The sequence below is a fragment of the Pteropus medius genome, unplaced genomic scaffold (assembly GCF_902729225.1).
Source record: "Pteropus medius unplaced genomic scaffold, Ma_sr-lr_union100, whole genome shotgun sequence".
NCBI lineage: Eukaryota > Metazoa > Chordata > Mammalia > Chiroptera > Pteropodidae > Pteropus > Pteropus medius.
The window spans coordinates 3192588-3213710 of NW_024349799.1; the positions used below are offsets into that span (position 1 = coordinate 3192588).

At 43.6% G+C, this 21123-nt stretch overlaps 1 protein-coding gene across 1 annotated transcript in view; it reads right to left on the minus strand.

Annotated features, from left to right (window-relative positions):
- Positions 1-15869, minus strand: part of CUNH17orf67 (chromosome unknown C17orf67 homolog) — a 21062-nt gene extending 5193 nt beyond the window's left edge. The window contains exons 1-2 of the mRNA XM_039885711.1: positions 15510-15869; positions 14593-14693 (exon numbers count right to left, since the gene is read on the minus strand). Coding sequence (XP_039741645.1) covers positions 14593-14693; positions 15510-15561 — 153 coding nt within the window. The 5' untranslated portion in view covers positions 15562-15869. The remainder of the gene's footprint in view (positions 1-14592; positions 14694-15509) is intronic.
- Between the last annotated feature and the right edge of the window lie 5254 nt (positions 15870-21123).

Here is a 21123-nt window from a genome sequence, read left to right on the forward strand (position 1 = left end):
GCTCTTCACAATGGCGGAGAGAAGCTCTGCACTCCTGTCACGTCCACGGTCGTCACTGACAGCTTCTGTTGATCTCTGAGCTCCTACAGAACCACTAATTCCCTCTCAGATGATTCGCTCAAAGGGATTTTAATGAAGGGGCTATTCACAGCCATATGAATAGGGTTAAGGGAAGCACCACAAAACATTCCAGCTCCCAGGACAAGCAATGGAGGAAAGCCACGGTCATGCCCAGACCCGCAGGGCCTAGAGGAAGGGGGTCTGCAGAGCAGAGAGGAAGCGGAGAAGAAATTCCCCATCCTCTCTCTCCTCTTACCCTCCAGATCCTGCAGAGCCCAAGCAGGAGCTGGCAAGTCAGGGAACCCAGTGATGTGGTCCATAGGGTCAGCCTCTTGACCTGGGTAGAGGATGGATGGGGAACGAGTTGGGGAGGAGGGGGGAACCAGCAGCCATACCAGGCTGATGGGTCGCAAGGGTTGTGCTGTTGCCGAAAGCAGGGAGCAGAGTGCACAAGTAACAGCTATTACTGATGTTTGTTGCAGAGGAGCCGGTGACTACCGAATACACTGATCCCGCAGGGGGAGGAGTTGTTTGCTTGGCATGCGTGGTTGTCTCTCCCCTACTCTTTCTCAGTTTGCTCATGCTCTGCCCCTTCTGCCCCTTATCAGCATGAGTGAGTGTCACTTCCAGATTTAGGGTAGGCCTTCTCTCCCCAACAAGCCTTGGTCTTCAATAAAGTCGGTTCAGGCTAAGTTTTCTGTATATTGTTTCTCATTTGCATTATCTCTCAGAAACGATACACAAAACAGAAACATGATAAATCAACAGGTTGTTTCTTAAATACAAAGTGTTACTTCTCTTGTCTTGGTTACAAAAGTCTCTTCCTTCCCTCCAACCCTGTCTCTCCATCTCCTGGTACAAACAGAGAAGTGGCCCGTGGGCACTGCCCCGACTACCAGCAGGAGTTGACCACACATCATGGCCCCACATGGCCAGTTAAGCCTGAAGCTTCAGCATGCTACTCAACTCCCTCCTCTTCCTCAACCCGCACTCCCACCATCCAAGGAATGGCTAGATCCTACAGATGCTCCTGGATCCCTTCTCCCGTAGCATTGCCCCTGCCGATCTCAGGCCCCAGCCCTGCTAGATTCCTGCCGCCACCTCTGGAGGCTTCTCCCTGACCTCTTACCTCTTTCCTCTCTATTCCACTCCATAGTCGGGGTGGGGGTTGTTTGTTTGTTTTGTTTTGTTTTGTTTTGTTTTGTTTTTGCTTGTTTGTTTTGTTTTCTTTTTAACAGACTCTGTTTTTTAGAGCAGTTTTAGATTCAGAGCAAAACTGAGAACAAAGTACAGAGATTTCTGATTACATCCTGCCCCCACACATGCACAGCCTTCTTCGCTATCAACATCGTCCACCGAAGTGGTGCATTTGTTATAATCAATGAACACATCGATACACCATCACCACCCAAAGTCTCGGGTTTGCATTAGGGTTCACTCCTGGTGGTGTACATTCTGTGGGACTGAACAAATGTATAATGACATGTACCCACCATGACAGTATCATACAGAATAGCTTCACTGCCCTAAAATACCTCTGTGCTCCACCAATTCATCCCTCCCTCCCCCCTAACCCCTGGAAACCACTGATCTTTTCACTGTCTCCATGGTTTTGCCTTCTCCGGAGTATCATGTCATTGGGATCATACAGTATGCTGCCTTTTCTTCGCTTAAGCTTCCTTCATGCCTTTTCATGGCTTAATAGCTCATTTCTTTTTAGTGCTGAAAAATAATCATCCATTGTTCGGATGGGCCACAGTTTATTTATCTATTCTCCTACAGAAGGACGTCTTGGTTTCTTCCAAGTTTTAGCAATTATGAATAAAGCTGCTACAAACATCCAGGTGCAGGTTTCTGTGTGGATTTCAGTTTTCAACTCATTCGGGTAAATACCAAGGAGAGCAATTGCTGGATTATATGGTAACAGTGTGTGTGTTTAGTTTTGTAAGAAACTGTCAAACTGTCTTTGAAACTGAGATTTTGCATTCCCACCAGCCTCTTCCTCCACATCCCACCAGCGTTTGATGCTGTGAGTGTTCTGGATTGGGGGCATTTTAACAGGAGCGTGGTGGTATCTCACTGCTATTCACCTTGCAGTTCCCTGGTAGCATATAATGTGGAACATCTTTTTGTATGTCTATTTGCCATGTGCACATCTTCTTGGTGAGGTGCCTGTTCAGATCTTTTGCCAGGGTGAGTTTTTAAAAATATTAAAAATGAAACGGGCTGTTTTGGTTTTATTGTTATTACAATAGTGATAGATATTACCTTTTTGAACTTATGTAAAAATAAAGAAGTAAAAAGTCCCTCCTGTTTTTTGGGGTTTTTTTGTCTATGTCTTTTTCCTGTTGCAAAGTGATGTTTTGTTTTGTTTTGTTTTGTTTTGTTTTGCTTTGTTTTGTTTTGTTTGTTTTGAATCAACCCATGTTGCCTCCCTGCTTAAAATACTCGAATGGCTCTTGCTGGGCTCAGGAAAAAGTTCTAATTCCTTAAAGTGATTTGTGGGACTCTCTGCGATCCCACCTCACCCATCTCCTAAGCCTCTTTTTCACCACCAACCCACCCGAGCTTTGCACTCCAGCCCTTCCTGGAGAGGCCATGCCTGCTCATCTTTCTGCCCGGAACTCCCCCGTGCTTTCTCTTTTTCTTGTCTCACTCCTACCTGAATTTTCAGGCCTCGGCTTAAATGTTTCTTCCTCCAGGAAGCTTTCTCAGATTCCCTGTGACCCCAGAGTTCCCCTAGTAAAGCCCTGGTCACTCTATTTGGCAGTGATTTCTCCCTGAGAGTAGGGACTTAACTGGCCTGCCTCATACGTTTTAGTAGAGGTGCCATGTGGATTGGCTCCCATATTAGTACGTGAACTCGATGTTTTCTCCCCCAAAAGAGAGTAGATGGAGATAGGAATGATTTTTAACTTGGAGGAATTATGTTGTTGACATTGCCCTGAGAGAAGTCTGGGTGCTGTAATTATGGGATGTGAACCCCACTGCAAAGTATGCGTGAAACGGATCCATATAAACACAGTTAGGTAACCTAAAGCAGGAGGCCGTTAGTCAGAGAAGTGGTGTTCCACCTTGGGAGAGAGTAGTCATATTTGGTAACATTTATACACGATTAAATTATTTTGATAGGTATAAACAGCATAAAAATTCTAATTCGTAAAAACCCTCCTATGGTGTTGATAAAGTTTTAATAAAGAGTCCAGTTTAGAATTTCAAGTTTTTAAGTTTCTAGAAAATCCTCTAGGAAGTCTGCATCCTACATTACATATAGCTATTTAAAAGTTTTTTAATAATTATGCAAAGGAGTAAATAATTAGTCGTCCAATTTTTCTGAATTTTTTGTCTTCCCCCAGGGCCCACGCAGTTTGAACTCGTTTGGGTTGTCATCGTTTTTATTTAACTCATCAAAATGCTCCCCGTGTGCTGGACAGGGCATCTCTGGGGCAGCCAAGTTGAGGTTCCTCGTGGGATCTAACAATGACTCCTCGGAGGCTTGCTGGACACATTTGTGAGATTTTGGCTAAATTCTGAACTCTCTAGCGCCCTCCAGGAAGTGTTGGGCCAGAAGAATAGTACTTGAAAACCAAAGGCAATGGAGAACCAAGACTTCCCAACAGGTAGCTTCACTTATTCAGTGGTTCCTGGAAGCAGTGCTCTGAAGGAACCCATGTTGCCTGGTTGCCGGGCAACGTGGTGCAGAGGCTGAAAGGTCTGGGTGAAGGTCTGGGTCAGAGTCTGGTTCCAATCCAGACCATGCCAATATTGCTTTACTCCAGCCTCAATTTGTCCATCTGCAAAATGGGAGTGACTGGCACTTATTTCGTTGGGTCGCCAGGATTAAAAGAAATAATACAAAGTTCTGTGCCAAATACTTAGTCCTCGTTTGCCCCTCTGAGCCCATTCTCTCCCCTCCTTCACCTGGCCTGTGCAGGGAGAGGCTGACCTAGATGAACTGCAACCACAGACTCCCTTGTCTGGGGCTTTCCAGTTGAGTCTGACACAGGAAGCCCAAGCTGGGGACTAGAGGGTAGGAAGTATTTACTCCTCTGGTGTCTCTCTGAGGAGTCACAGCAGGTTGGCTGCCTCCCTGAACACCACAACTTCTAGGGGGCTGCTCTCTCCGCTTCTGGGAACTACAGCCTTCTCTTACCCCTTCATGACTAGGGGCTGTTAGCCCCAGGTCATCAATGGTCTCCTGTTGGTTTACCTTAATCCTAGCACACCTTCAGCCACAAGTCTCTGTGTTAAGCTCTCCTCAGCTGAGCCTGGTTGATAAGGAAGACCTGAGCATGCCTTGAGGCTGTGCATGGAACAACTCTCCGAGAACCTGGTCCACAGGAAACTTTTGACAAATGCCTGCTGAATGAGAAACTGAAGCAGAGGGCCTCAAAGTGTGGTTCATGCTCCCCTCTGGGGTCTGTGGATTCAGAACTATTTTTAGAATAATACTAAGACATTATTTGCCTTCTCACTATGTGCATTGGTGGATAAAACTGGTTCCTTAGTGGCAGTCAAGTTGGTGGCACTGACAATCCTAGTAGTCATTGTACCCTTCACCATCACACACTCACAGTTTAAAACAGATAAATAAATATAAAATATTCTTCGAGTGAAGTGTCACTGGGGAACGCCCCGATGAGCACGAGAGAGTGACGCAACCAGGGAGCGTGCAGACAGCACTTCGCGGCAGGACCACACGCGATGCTCTCCTTGAGGGAAAGCCCCTGGGCGATCGTTGGTGTCAAGGGTTGAACTAGCTGTGTTTTGAGTGTGTGTTCAGCAGCCAACTCGAGAATCAATGAAGTGAGGAAGACAACTGACAGTACTTGTCACAAAATGATAAAATTTGAGCTTCCAAGGGGAAATTAGAATTTTAGAAAAGTTGTATTTACTCCCATGGGCCTGGCCACTTTCCGATACTTCCAGAATTTTCTGATGAGATCAGTGGTAATATTAATGAATGTCACCACTGATATACAGCATTTATACACCTTTTATAATGACATGCACATTTGCATTCTTACTTATTTAATCCCTGTCCCACTCAGCCAAACATCCAACTGCCTTTTTTGACGGCGGTAACCAAACTACACCCAGTATATGGCTTAGTGCTTGGCAAATAGTAGGACCTCAATAAAACTCACTGGAGAAATACACGAATGAGTGAATAAATAAACGAATTGACTATTCTTTCTCCATAATTTTACCAAATCCTCCTTGGGAGTTTCCTCGACATCTCTGTCAATCTGCTCATTATAACAGTCCAGTCCAAATGTACATATATGTTTCACACTCCTAAATAGTAGCCAAAATTACCATTGAAGAAAAACAAGCAAGAGAGAGAGAGAGAGAGAGAAGCACTGGTTTCCATGACATTTCACTGTTTATTTAAAATGTTAGGAAAATGAGTATGCCACAAAGGCCTACAAGCAACCATCAGTCAAAGATGAAAAGCCAAACTTCAAATCTGCTGAAAACCACAAATTCAACAATTGTGTTGGCTGAGTTAGAAATGACCCAGCATTAATGATAATCTCAAATGTTCCTGGATCAAGAAAGAAGGGCTAGATGGAAAAGAAATTTTTATTTTTTTAAATTCCTTTCTTCAAGGGGAAAAGAATTACAGCAACACAAAAACCACTATCTGTGTTCCATGTTCAATGCCAATGGCAATGATTTTAGTAAATAATTTCTCAGTAATTAGAGTAGAAATTGGAAATGGTCCTTTATTATGGGCTGGAGCGGTATGATAATGAAATTAAATACTCACCAGAACCTGATCTAAGCTGAGAATCACAAAGTGGACAGTTAATCAATCGAAGAGAGAACTTTTTCTTAAGAAGGTAAAATCCTTTCAGTGACATTTGCATGGAATTAAATGCTGATGGACTCCATCAACATTTGGATGCATTATTTTGCTCGTTAGTAAAAGCAAGTTGATCACATAGGTAGAAGGGTGGCTCTGAACTTAACTACACTGGGACTCCTGAAGGATTAGCCCTAAAAAAAAGGCAGGTCAGTGATGTGCACAATCTGCATCTCAGTCACTCCAAATGGGACTTCGAGACCATGGGGAACAAAAGGGTAATGGAGTTACTACGTACATTTGTCAAGAGGCCGAACGTGAAAGCATATTTTACAAAGACGACATATAATAAAGTTAACATGATTTATGCTTGCCTAACCAGAACTTTCCTTAAAGGAAGACAGGCCAAAATGGAAAGCGTATTCCCAGGGCACACAGGGCTTACGAATACAATCGCAAAAGACATAATTTTAAGTCGGATGTCATCTTTTTAAAGAATTTCCATGCTTCACCCCAGCAGTTGGCAAATAATTTCTTCCCTAGAATCTGAGACGATTAAGAGGAATTTAATGAATTTAAGGGAGGCAATAGAAAATTGTTCTTTGGAAAAAAAAAAAAATACTCCAGGTTCTCCAGAAGAGTTAGCTCCTATAAAATATCTCCCCTGGAGAGAAGCAAAGAAAAGAATGGAAATAAGTGTAAAGAGCATCTAGTAAATGTTAAATACTATGCTTGGTGCCTGGGACTCAGAGGTGAAACAAATAGTCCATCTGCTCAAGAAGTTTAGAGCAGCCCAGTAGGAGAGACGGATTTTTATAAAGTCAAAAATAGCCGTCTTGGGCTATGAGTGCTATGCCAGAGGGATGCTCTAATTCATGGCGGAAGGACGCGAAGGCCTCTCAAAAAAGGTATCAGTTAAGGCGAATCTCTACAAATGATTAAGAGTTAACGAGGTCAACAAAAGCAGAAGAAACAACATATATAAAGGCAGGTGCTGTAAGGGAAGAACTTCAAACACACCGCCATTCCAGACAACTTGTTTCTTCTCATAGGTTTCTAATGCCAATGATTGGCTCTGCAGTGTCCATACAGACATCTTCTACAAGTCATTCTTGAGCCCTGGTCCTCCATCACTGCACCCACACTTTCTGTCCCAGAAATGGCCAACTGGTCTCCAATTTAAGGCACCATAATCATGCTCCCCTCATATCTTGATCTCTGCTGGAACACTCTCTTGGGGGACAAGTACATAAATTATTTTTTAAAAAAAACTTTTGGGAAGCAATTGGATAGTATATACTAAAAGCTTGTAAAACATTCACACCCTTGGATCCAGTGATTTATTTTCTGGGACTATATCCTTAGCAAATAATTAAAAATATTAAAAACACTTTTTTTTTTTTTTTTAGGCAAGGCAACCCTTTGGTTGACCTCACAGATTGTAAGGACCTTTGTCAGCTTACAATCCCTTATTTTTATTTTTTACAACTACCTGGTCTTCCCTAGGTGGTCTCCCGTCAAGTACTAAGGGGCCCAACCCTGCTTAGTTTCCAGATCAGACAGGATTGGGTTTATTCGGGGTAATATGCCATAGATAAATAAATTTGAAGAAAAAAAAAAAACACACTTTAGAACAATAAATTTAAAAAAAAATACACTTTAGATAAATAAATTTAAAAAAACACTTTAGAAATGTTCAGAGTATTTTTTATAACGGAGAAATAGTAGAAATGATCCAATTATCTAACAAAAGAGGGTGATTTGGTACCATTATGGTATAAAATGTTTATAATAATATGAGAAAGTGTGTATGATATAATATTAAGAGAAAAACCGGAATGCAAAATGGTAGGTGGAAAAGAAATAAATTTAGCTCACTTTTAAAAAATGATGGATAGAGTATGACCACACTTTTTAAAAAATGTACACAAAAGACTAGACAGAAATACATCAAAAATGGCAATGCTATCTTTGAGGAAAGGGAATAAGATTACATCTGATTTTCTTCTTTTAATTCTTTCTTGGTTTCTAATTTTTCTATAATAAATATGAATGGTATAAATTTTTATTTATAATTACACAAGTAATACATTAACATGTTATTATTGTTTAAAATTCAAACATCAAATATAAACTTCCCTAGATCACCACCTGCAATCCTAATCCCCTCAATGAGGTGGCACAGTTAACAGTCAACTGACTGTGTTTCTAGACCTTTTTCTAGATGTGTACATCCCTACAGATCTACCTATTAAACATATAGTATTGCTTTGTGCATGAGTACTAGGAGGGAAGGGTCAATTCAGGGGATACAGAGAAGGTGACATTGAGAATGAAGAGGAGGGTACCAGGCAGAAATAATGGAGAATAATGGGGAAAAGAATCAAGGGAAATCATTTGTGAAAAGATGCTGAGACCAGAGAGAGAAGATGCTGAGACCAGAGAGAGATGACCTAGTTGTAAAACAATAAGCAGGTCTGGGTGGTTGGAGCATAAATTGCCTTAGAGGAGCGACAGGAAATGAGACAGAGTGGTGGCTCGGGGCTGGTTTGTCTACCAGGTCAACATCCTTGACATTTATCCTATAAGCAGTAAGGGAGCACAGAGATTTTTACTTTGTTGTATTTTAAGAAATACTTATTAGGCTACCGCTTTTTAAAAAAATAGGAATGAGAGCTACCGTCACTACTAAACAGCAGGTGCTATGCTGAGCGCTTTGCTCCCATTCTCCCACAACAGGCCTCTCAGCGGGGCTTCCATTGTCGTATCCCGTTTTACAGAGAAGGCTGAGACTTGGAGAGTTTAAGCAACTCGGCCAAGATGTGTCAGCCAGGAAGTGGCGAGCCGGAAATCAGACCTGGCAATCCGCTGCCCCTGCTCTTAACCGCTCGCCTGTGTTGTTTTTGTGAAAATTATACAGATTTTTATTTAAAATTTAAAAACCGAGCGTATTGTTGAATAGCGTCTTCCCAAAACTCATGTTGACCTACTAGAACCTGCAAATGCAACCTCATTTGGAAATTGGGTCTTTGCAGAGGTAATCAGGTTAAGATGAGGTCATACTGGGCCCTAAATCCAATGACTGTGCCCTTAAAAGAAGAAATTGTGAACACAAGGACATGCGAGGAAGAAGGCCATGTAAAGACAGATGCAGAGGTTGGAGTAATGTCGCTACAGGCCATGAAACAGCAAAGTTTGCCAGTAGCCACCAGAATCTGGGAGAGAAGCACGGAGCAGAGTCTCTCTCAGAAGAAACCTACCTTGCCAACTCCTTGATTTTAAACCTCCAGCCTCCCAGACGGTGAGAGAATAAATTCCTGTTGTTTCAAGCAATCCAGCTTGTGGTACTTTGTTATGGCAGCCCTGGGAAACTAACACTCTGCATAACAGCAAGAAATATGAAGACAAAGGTGTAAATTCACCCCAAATCTTATCATTGAGATAATATTGTCATTATTGTTTGACGACGTGTCTCCACACACATACAGAGGAAGAGGAGGAGATGAGTTTTCTTTCAAAACTTTATTTCTTTCCATTTTGAAAGTTTTGCATATAGCGTTTGATAATATCAAGCACTGGCAAGAGTGGGCAACCGAGTGTTCTCATACCCACTGCTGGTGGGAGACGGTACAGTCAGTGTGGCAATGTCAAGTGGAAGTGCACGAGCTCTCTGGCTCAGCAATCCCCTTTCTTATCATGAGACCCAGCAAAGCTCACATGTGTACAAGGATCTTCATCACCAGTGGAAATAACTGAAATGGGCACTGTTCCAGGAAGGGCTGAATAAATAAGCTGTAATATATCTTAGTCTGTCGGTGCTGCTATAACAAAATACCACAGATCGAGGGGCTCATAAACAACAGAAACTTCTCACGGTTCTGGAGGCTGGAAGTCCGAGATCAGGGTGCCAGCATGGTTGGGTGAGGGCCCTCTTTCAGGTCACAGACTTCTCGCTGTGTCCTCAGGTGGCAGATGGGGCAAGGGATCTCTCTGGAGCCTACTATATAAGAGCACAAATCCCATTCACGACCTCCAAAGGCCCGACCTCCTAAAATCATCACTTGGGGGGTTAGGATTTCAATATATGATTGGAAGGGGGTAGGGGGACACAAACATGCAAATTATAGCATAATACATTTATACTATGCTTCAGTTAAAAATGAGCTGAAACGAGACATATTGTTGAGTGGGGAAAAAAAAGCGAGGTGCAGAATAAACACGACCATGCCTTCCACAACAGCCTGAACTTCATCAGTAAAGGGACAAGGTAAGCCTGACACGTTCAAGGCAGAGTGGGGATGAGATGCACGTGGAGACCAAGGTGGGGGCAGAGGGAGCAGACCTCAGGGCCTCGTCGGCCACCGTAGGCCTATGGATTTTATTTGAGCAGGGAAGGGACAGCATCCGGTTTAGGTTTTAAAACTGACTCCTGCTACTCTGTTGAGACCAGATGCAGAGAGATCCAGAGAGGAAGCAAGAAATGGGGTAAGACAGTACTGCTCAGTCCACTCTAGGGACTCTGGTGGTGGCAGTGGAGGGTGCAAAGGGGTCAGGTCCTGGATCCGGGGCCCACCCAACTAGAAGGAGGTGGCACCACTTACCTCGATGGGAGATGCAAGGGCGGGAGCTGGAGTGAGGGCATACTCCAGAATTCTAGTAGCGGCTGTTAAGTCTAAGCCGCCTATTAAATGGTCTTGTGCCAACAGGAGAGTGGACAGTCGCATGGAGTCTGGAGCTCATGGGGAGCCATCAGGCTGGAGACAGGAGTGTAAAGTCATTGGCACAGAGGTGACATTTAAACTCTCGGGACTAGACGAGGCGGGAGGGCAGAGCCCTGGGCAGCCCCGACATTTAAGGCACTGTCAGTGGCTAAGAATCTAGCAGAGGAGAAGGAACAGCAGAAACCTCAGAGCCGGAGGAGCAGCTGAGGACGATGTGTCCTGGGAGACTGGACTCCAAAGGAGCAGAGTGGCCACAGGAAGGAAGAGAGGTCACTTGTGTCAAAACAAAGCAACGATGGACTGGTTCCTGGCTCCCAGGACGCCGGCAACAGCCTGCGAGTCACCTCTGCCGATCTCCAGGACACCACTTCTTAAACTTAATGTGCGCCCGGATCACGGGGATCTTGTGGAGGTGACTGTCACCTTCAGGGGGTGCGGGGAGGAGAAAATATTGTGGACTCGAGGGTATGTGAAGCTCTGCAAAGCCCGGAGGCCAGGCTGGGACCACATTTTAAGTAGCGAGAGCTTAGACCCAAACCCTGAAAATCAACTTGAGCACAGTCATGACTAAGGAAATGTTCAGGGAAAACTCAGGCTATTTTTTCCCACCTCCTTTCCTCTGAACACCAATGCAGCCCTTCTGTCCACACAGCCGTGTCCATCAATTTTTCCTCAGGCAATTTTTTCTTTCCTCCATTAGGATCTTGAAGCTTCATTCTACCCAGGAGCTCTTCACAATGTCTTTGGGACATCGTGGTAAGTGGTCAGTCCTAAAATATAACCTAAAGCCCATTCCACTGAAATCTAGATGTCCCCAGATGGGATGTCCCAATGGAATCAGCCTTCCAGGAGTACCCATGCCATCCGTGTGACGTCTAGAACCCACCTCCCTCAACTCTCTGAAGATTTGGAGGCCACGTTTCTCCTGAATTCGTCTCATAGCCTGTTTCTCTACCACTGCAGCTTCCAGATTTGAATGATTACTTTCCTTTTTTGTCAGTCACTTTCACCCAGACAACACATGCCATCCCCCCCGCTCATTCCTCCAAAGAACCATGAACACAAGGTTGCTGTGCGTAGCAGACTTTTCCTAAGGTTTGGGGGTTGCAGAGGGTAATAACAGCACAGAGCAGAAAACAACTTCAAACTCAATGTCAGGCGTTACCATAAAATAAATATGCCAGCTACTTCCGACCACAGGGAATCTCGCGCTGTGTGCCCGCCAAGCCCTGCGCTGCCGCCTGCCTTTCCCTCTCCCAGCCTTCTTCGTATCCGGCCACCACTGAGCTTTTCGTCCTCTTCCTCCCCAGCTGCTTTCGTACATTCAAAGCCCCTCCTGCTTTCTTCCCCAGAGCATACTTCCCTCTCGGTCTCTCTCCCCATCTCTGCTGGGGCCTTACCTTCCTCCATCAAGGGTGCCAACCAGCAAGGTGCTCACACTCTCTGGGTGGAAGTCAGCCCTCCCCAGAGGCAGGGCACACAGTGGTCTCTCCCGTAGCGTTCTGTCCTTCCCACCATGGTCAGAAAAGGACACGTGTTGCAGTGAACCAGCAAAATGCATGCGGTCAACAGTCCAGCCTGGAGCCTGTTTCCAAAAAGCATATAATTCTGCAGAAGCCAACGTCTGCCAATATTTAAACCAAGTGTCAAAATGATAAACACTGCTTAATAAATACTCTTAGGGAGAGACGTCTGCAGATCTTCACACTCGTTTTCCTTTTGAATTCTTAATACCTCCCCAGAGAGCCATTCCTTCACCTTCATCAGCGACCTCTCCCCTCTCTGAAAGGGTTTTCTTTTGCACAGACTCTCAGAGGGAGAAGCAAAATAAAATAACCCAACCAGTCATCTCTCGGTAACTTCAACTTAGTGGTGAGCGACCAAGTCTCTGGGCTCAGCTCCCAAGGGCGCAGGCAGTCCCCAGAGATCACTCACTACCTCTGCTTATTTCTCCCAGTCCATTTGTCTGTCTCCTGGGTACCATGGCAAGGAGGTGCAATAACGGGTCCAAAAAATGTCATTTTCCCATTTCCCATGTATAACGGTATCTGAAGGCCAGCGTTTCAGAGGCTGGGTCATGAGACTCTAAATGGCACCTGTAAACCAGCTCTAATCACATCATCCTCCTGCTTAAAGTCCTTTGGCAGCTCCTAATGAGTAGAGAATGAAAGTCAACTCTGCTGTGACAGCCAGGGCCTTCCAACCTGGCTCTGAGACTACCTTCTTTGGCTATCGACTGTCATATGGCCCAGATACTCGAGTCGAAGTCAAAAGTAGAAGAGAGGGGAGGTCAGGGGCTGCCAAGTAGGACTGTCACATGGGCTCACGCGCTACAGCCCAGGGACCAATGAGTCAGGAGTCTAAGGCCCCTTGATTTGTGGTGAACCACACCTTCCTGCCTCTACCAGCTAGAGCTCCCAGGGACCCTCACACCAGGCACCCTCCCCACACCCACTCCCTCTGCCCTCCTAACCCGCATCCCCCATGCTCAGGACCCCACATGCTCTTGGTTTCCCCCTACTCCTCCTGAATTCCTTCTCGGCCCCATCAAGTTCCTCTTCCTCTGTCCACTCTGAGCGCTGGTGTCCCCAGACTTCAGTCCAGGGCCTCTTCTAATTCCCTCTCAAACCATCGGTCTAAACCCTCGGTCTGCACTTTCCCACCTGAAAAAATCCTTTGATTGTCCTCTGCGGAACACAAGGCAAAGTCCAGCTTACTCCAGTCCTTCTCGATCTCACCCCTGCCCACCTCCCAGTCCCCTTCCACCCTGCGCTTAGATATTCTGAGCCACCTCTGATTTCTTCCACCAAAGATGACAAAGCCACGTCCCCCCTTAACAGCCTATAGTCCTTGATTCGTTTCTAAACCACTTTATACAATAGCCATTTGCTGACTTCTCTATGTCTGCCAGCGACTCTGAGCAGAAGCCCAGGCAATTTCTGCCCCTCACCCTCTGGTATGTAACACTCAAAGGAGTAGTTATTGTTTACTGAGTACTGTTTCAAGTATCTTACTATGAATTACTTTATATCATCCTCATAAAGTAGTTGTTTTACATTATTATTCCTAATAACAATATTCTAATAATGTAAGTAATGATATCTATTGTTACCCCCATTTTATAGATGAGGGTCTTCAAGTACAGAAAAGTAAGGAAACTTCCCCAAGTTTACAGTTACAAAAGCGGGAGATGCAAACCCAGACAGTCGGCACTCTTCATCACTTTGCGATACCGCATCTTTATAAGAACGTTTTAAATGAACGAATCAAATTCCACATGCATCTGGAGCGAGTGAAGGTAAGTGCTGCTACAGATCTTTCTGAGCCTGGCAAGAAGATGCATGAAAAGCAGGGAGCCCAGCTGAAGTAGGCTCGGGGTGGGGACCAGCCACGGCTTCCCAGACATGCGAACTTTGCCTGGGTCACTGCGACTTACCCTCCTCTCCTGGGCAGGGCACAAATAACAGGAATGTCAGCACTTCCACCGCAAGAGGGGAAGACAAGCCAGGCTCAAATAGGCCAGGGGCCAGCACCCACCACAAATCACAAAATGGGGGCAAGGGAGGGTGCCCTGGTTCAGAAAGACTGGACAGGCGGACACCACAAACCCACAGTGCAGAGCTAAGGCCAAAGACCAAAATTAGAGGCACGAGGTGAGGGAAGAACCCCACAGGCAGCTGGAGCAGAGATTCTGCCTGCCCAGAAAGAGCATCATTGGCCAAGGACTCTGGTCCAGCCTGCTCAGCGCCCAAGGGAAGAAGGAGAAGGTGGGGTTGGCAGCAGCTACAGAGCATGGCTCCCTGCAACTCATTCAGGGGTGACACCCAGCAGCCTACCCAGAGTTCTGGGGCTCTACCATCGCCCCGCTGTTTGCATTTTAAATGCTGGGGTGACACCCAGCAGCCCACGCTGGTCTGGGATGAGCACCCAGTTTGACTTCATAACGCAGGAACATTCAGGTGATCCCAGTTTTCCTGTAAGTAGCCCGAGCGCAGCCCTCACCCTCATGGGCTCGTCCGGGAACCCGGGTTTGCTTGGCCTGTCCTGGCGCCGGGACCTCAGGAGTTGTTTGGCCTGCTTTTCCATCAGAATCGGAGAGGCCCCTGGAAAAGTCGGGACAGGACCTCAGGGCACATGAGTTCACAGTGCCAGGCAAATGATTAGCAAGTTCAATTTCGATCAAAACACAAAAGTTCTTTTCACAGGGGCCCTGTCCCAAAGGACGTGGCGTTCCAGAGCATGGAAAGGAATTCTAAATTGTTTCTAACACGGTTACCCCAGAGCTGTACAACTTAAACACATTTACCTATTGCAATGGCCCGTTCCTTTATAGGTAGGTGTTAATTTAATGTTTTTTGAAACATATTTCCTTCAGTTCCCTGTCAATGTGTTCCTCGTCCCTGAGGTTGGCTTTGGTGAGGTTTCTTTTAATCTCCACTACACTAAATCAAATTAAAGTTGTTATTGGAAAATACCCCGTGACAATAAGATTATGTTAAATTCGATCATCATATATAGTTCCTCAAAGAAGCTATTATGATAATAAAAGTATGTTAAATTTCTATAATCAGACACAAACTCTAAAAGATATCATTAAATAAAAATCTGTCGAATTTGAGTGATCTCATATGAACTCTAAAAGAAGGTATAGTTGAAGGTTTATCAGCATCTTTGAGAATTAGTGTTCAAATACATTTATAGATTAAAAAATAATAATTTATCCCTAATGATAGCAATTCTGGGAGCCTGTACTTAGGGAAAAAAAGCATTAAATTATTATATACTATACATTTATATATTCTCATACAAGTAATATACCTCTTATTTGAAATGAAAAAATATTTAGAAACATAAAATAGACTCATTTCAGTTTATCACATCAGCATAGAAACAGGCTGTGTTTTGGAGTGGATACTCACCTGAGAAGGTCAGCAAGCTGAGAGCGAGCACAAGCACAAGCAACTTCTTCATCCTGCCTTGGTTCCTCTCTCTGCCTGGTGCAGAATGAATTTCCTCCCAATGAGCCAGCCTACTTGAAGGAAGCCACGTCTGGCCCAAGGCTTGTTTATGCTTTGACGAACAGCACTTAACCGTATGAGGCCAAGGGCATCTGACTCTGAGTTTTTAGTATGACCACAAAAATATTTTCCTCCAAATTCCTCTAAATGTTCATCCTGAGACAGGAAGTTATCCCTCTGCAATAGGACTTTTGGAGCTTGAATTTGAGAAAGCAACATGTGATATTCAATTCACAGAAACAGATATATATACATCATCTGGTAGTTTATGAGTTTTCATCTGTAGCTTCAGTGTATGCGCCTACGAGAAATAATAATGTCTTACCTTTGCATATTTTATGACATTTTTCCAAAGCCCATTCGCCAAATTTGACCCTCCCAATAAATTCAGAGGCATGCAGGAAATTAGCAGGGGACATAATGAGGGTGAAAAAAATTTGTTTTCAACTGACTTTGGAGCCAAAAAGACCAGGGTTCGTGTCCTGGCTTCACCTCTTTCTAGCAAGATGTAACTTCTAGATGTAAGATGTAACCTTCAGTAAATCGCTTACCCTTGCTGAACTTTGGTTTCCCCTCCTGTAAAAAGGAGATGTGTGATTAGGATGAGGGATAAAGTATGAACCACATGACAGCTGGCACTAGTCTCCATTATCCATCTCCTTTTTACAAATAAAGAAGTGAGATTCAGACAGGTGAAATACATCCAAGTTCACACATTATGGATGCCAAACTAGAGCTAAATTCTTTCGTCTTTAAAGCCTAATGTTCTTCCCATTGTGCCCCAAAAGGACCTTGTGCAATATACCGTCAGACAGTAAACAGCTTTAGTCCACACTTCAGTTATTTTGACAAAGACAATAAAATCTCAGTAAGCTGAAGTCCTTTTAAATTCAAATCAACTCTCAATATCACACAATGAAATTATTAAATGTATAATAAAAATATGTCTGGAAGATATATGGCATTTATTTGGGATAAAATTCTGAATTCGGAGAAATGATCTGATGTTTCTGTGGTCATTTTGCCAGCTCAAAAGAAAACAATACCTTATCTGTAGTTGTCTGAGTTTATGCTAATGTCGTGTAACTGATCTTAAACCTGAATGTTCTGCCCACTCTGTTGGCATAAAGACAGTCTGAAGAGATTGTAAACATGAAAAAAAATCATGCATTGTTAGCAAGTTTGCCTAGCACGCTAATTTGCTCTAAATCAGATGTTCGGCATTATGCACTCTGTCGCTATTAACATCTTTCTGTTTTTATATTTTTTAATAACTAAGGAGTTTTGGAGTACTATTTTAGGAATGTATATTTGTCATGTTAAACGTCTTGTTCTTTTTTATGTGCATTGTCAACTTGTTCATTTCTTTTGCTCTTTGTGGTTGGATCAAACGCTAACTGTATGGTTTTGTTATGTGAAATAAACATCTTCTATGGACCAGAAAATAAAATTTATAACTAGCTAGAAATTTCTAATGTGCCCAGTGTACTTTTGCTATAAAAGTATTTTTTGTTAACTTTTGTCTATATTAGCACTGTCCAATAAAAACATAACGTGGGCCATAGATGCAAGCCACATATGTAATTTAAATTTTTCTAGTAGCCACATTTTTTTTAAAAAGTAAAGAATAGGTTAAATTTGTTCTATTTATTTAACATAAAATATCCAAAATATTATTTCAACGTGTAATCAAGATAAATTGTTAATGAGATGTTTTACATTCCTTTTTTTGAACCAAGTCCTCAAAATCTGGTGCGTACTTTACACTTATATATTCCAAATGCGCATATGACTTATTACTATCGTACTGACTGGTGTGGGTCTAGATCCTTCCATTTCTATTGCCACCACCAAAGTCTAGGCTATTGTTCCCTCTAACCCAGCTTCCTGCAGCAAGCTCCCAACTGGTCTCCCAGCTTCCCTCCCTGTTCCCTTCAACCCATTCTCCATGCAACAGCAATGATGGTCTTCTTAGAAACATAAAATGCAAATTGGACCTCATCAGTTCTCTCGTTAAGAATCCTTCTTCATCTTCTCACTGGACTCGGAATCCTAACTGTTCACTACAAGACTCTGATATTATCTGTGCCTGCTGCCCTTTCCAACTCCACGCCGACCACTCCCGTCCAGCTCACTCCAATCCAGCACTCTTCGTTATTTTCAACTTAACAAGCCCTTTTTCACCTCAGGACCTTTGCACATGCTCTTCTTCCCTCTTTTAATGGCTGGATCCTTCTCATCCTTCAGGTTTTAATTTGAAATTTCTCTCGCTTGGGCAAGACTGCCTTTACCAGCCTACCTAATGAAAGTTCCCCGCCTCCCACCACCATTAATGTCTACTCACCATAATGTGTAAATATATTGTCTTCATTTCTTTATTTTTTAAAATCTGTCCTCTCCACTGGACTGTAAGCCCTAGGTGAGCTTCTATTACTTTTGCAATTTAAAAAGAGGTGTAGGGGCGGGCAGGGGCGGGGGGCGTGTGGTGGGGAACCTCTGGTGGACTGGAGAGGTACTATGGGAGAAAGTCAAGGACCTATGTCCCACCCCCTGGGATGCTATTTCAAGGTCTCAGGTGGAGAGGGCGTTTTAGGTCTGATACTGGCAGGGCCATTCGAAAGCCCTATGGCTGGTCTCCTAGGGATACTGCCGCAAATGAGGGGACTATAGGAAAGAGCAAGGTCACCTTGTGGTGAGCGTCACTCTAGTGGAGAGAATTCTCTACTAATCCTTACCCTTGTTCCCAGGAAAAGCTCCAGTCAGATCAATGAGATGAGTCATCGGAACTCACAGTAGAAGATGCAATTCCCAAAAAAATCCACAAGGTGGCAGAGTAAAGAGCAAAACCAGGGACAACCAAGGTCAGGAGAAAAACTCAAGGCCGCCAAGGTTCATTATTCTGGAAGTTGCCAGGACCTCCAGGGAATCCACTGGAGATGGAGAGAGATGGTGCTGTAGTGCCTAAGACTGATTTCCTATGATTCAATTGATTTGAAGGTCTTCATTGGACACCGAGGCCTAGAAAATTTGCATTACCAACTTGAGATTTAAGAATACATAAAGGAAGAACACACCCTAACATAACTAATATTTTTGCTTGCATAGGTGTCTCATCTTGTTTTAGAGGGAATTCTCAAATTACACAGATGTTCAAGGATCAGCGATAAAGCCGACATCATTGATATCTCAACATTGTCACACTGGATACTCTTTGCAAAAGGACAAGACAGTGACTTCAAATTCTGCGAGCTAAAGAAACTTCAGGAACAGGGAAACACCTTTTTTTTACTACAGAAAGACGTCAAACCTGTCCCAAGAGACTTATAACGTGTCCACATTCTTTAGGCCTAGAGTCAATTAAATAAATTCTAAACTCCCTTTGTATAGTCATTTTCATCTTTTTTATTATCGATTTCTCCCACCAGACTATAAACTCTATATTTTTACAATGTACACATAATTATCTTATCATTTTTATGGTAGTAACTCCATAAACTCTACGTGCACACAAACGTACATTAATTTACAAGCACACTGTGCGGGCAGCTGTTAGGTCTGGGCAGGTGCGATAGACTGAATTATTAGCATCTATTCTTCGCCGCCATCACTGCGTATCCATGCTCTTTGCTATATGACCTTGCAGTCCTGCCCCTTGGCCTTGGGCTCAATCGAGTGACTTGCTTTAGACAATGGAATGGCAGCGGACATGACACAAACAGGGGTATGAAGCGCATTTGTGCAGTTAGGTGTGTCTTCTTGCATTTCTGCCGTTGCTAACGAAAAAGCTCCCTCCAGATAGCTGCTGCCCCTTCAAGATGAGTCTCAGAATTAACTCACTTGGAAAGCACCTAAGCAAGGAACAAGGACTACACAGACACGCAGCTCACAGTAGACCCAGCCAACCCAACCCCGCCTAACCCAGCCCAGCCCCAGCTACCACGACCGGAAGCAGAGCCACCATCGACCTGCAAATCTTTGAGATTACATCATCGTTATTTGAAGCCACTGAGTTTAGGAGTGGTTTGTTACACAGCATTACTCTGACAACAGCTAACTGACATGGGGTTCTAATGGGATGGTGAGTGTGTCCAGATCTGGGTGCTATTGGGTCTGAATAAATCATTGGGTCCTGGTAGAAGCTTCCTTCAAGAGTGAATAAATATCTACCATGTAGGCCACGTGGTATAAAGGTCAAGATTGTGGGCAACAGAGTTATCCATAGACCTGGGTTCGAATTCTGGCTCTGAAACTTCTTACCTGAATGACACTAAAGCTGTGTGACATTGGACAAACTTCTTAACTATCCAAATCACTGTTTTTTCATTTATTAAAAATAATAATTATTATTACAATAAAAGTTACCTCTTAAGGCGTATGAGAGTTAAAAGAGAAAGCAAGTGTGAAGTACTTGACAGATATAGTAAGGTGCTAATACTTGGAAACTGTTGCTGCTTCTACTATTAGTTCTTTTCTCTGTGAAATCACCCTTACATGCATGTCCATACCGGCCTCATTCCCAGACACATGATAGAAAGTCTATAAATATCTTTTGAATGACCAAATAATAGATTAGTCAAATATATATTAAGATATATAATTTTACATTTTGTTGAAATAAAAATATACTTTTATTAGAAAATATGGCCCCTTCTAAATATGAGTTGCTTTTCCCCCTCTCTGCGTTCATACTCCATATCCTGGGTTCCATTTTCATATCCTCAGTACTTCTATACAAACACACACCTTCCTGTTTGGAGCAGCAATACAATGGCAAGATGGTTTGGCCTTGGACGAGGGCCTTTCCGGCCTGCTGCATGCTTCCCCAAGGGGGCTATAATTTCTGCTCTGGGCCGGAACATTGGCTGCAAGTTACATTTGCCCAGTAGGTAAGGAAAGCCAAGGTCAGCGTCAGGTTCTTGATGGCCAGAGCCAGGCTTTTCTCCAACCTAAACGGGAATGACAGGAGCACTGGCAAAGGTGTAGCAATGCAAGGCAGTACAAACAAACAGACTGGGGAATGGGGCATCACCTGAATATGTTGTGAAAACACCCCCAAGGCTACTGTCATATTACATTTCATTCAGGAAAAGTGCTAAGCCTTTAAGTGGGAGAGAAAAGCTCTGGTTGTCCAGGGGAAAAAACACTGAAATGTGTGTTCTTTTCCTCTGTGGGATCTCAGTTGGGATCATAAGCTTCGGAGAGATTAAGAGACACTGTAGCAGTGATTCTCAAACCTAGAGGTACATGAGTATCACCTGGAGGTTCACAAGACATGTAAGAAAGCCTCAGCAAAGATGATGCAAGTTAAGATGGAAAACAACGACAACATCCCCTGAGAGATAAGAGAAAGTTTTGCTCCCACGAAATGCAAACAGGATACCGTAAAAAGGAATATTCAGAAAACAAATCAATTTTTTAAAGTTCTTAGAAATTGAAAAGAACATAAATTAAAAGCTCTAAAAAGATTCAGGTCTAGAGCTATGGAAATTTTTTAGAAAAATAGAGCAAAAATTAA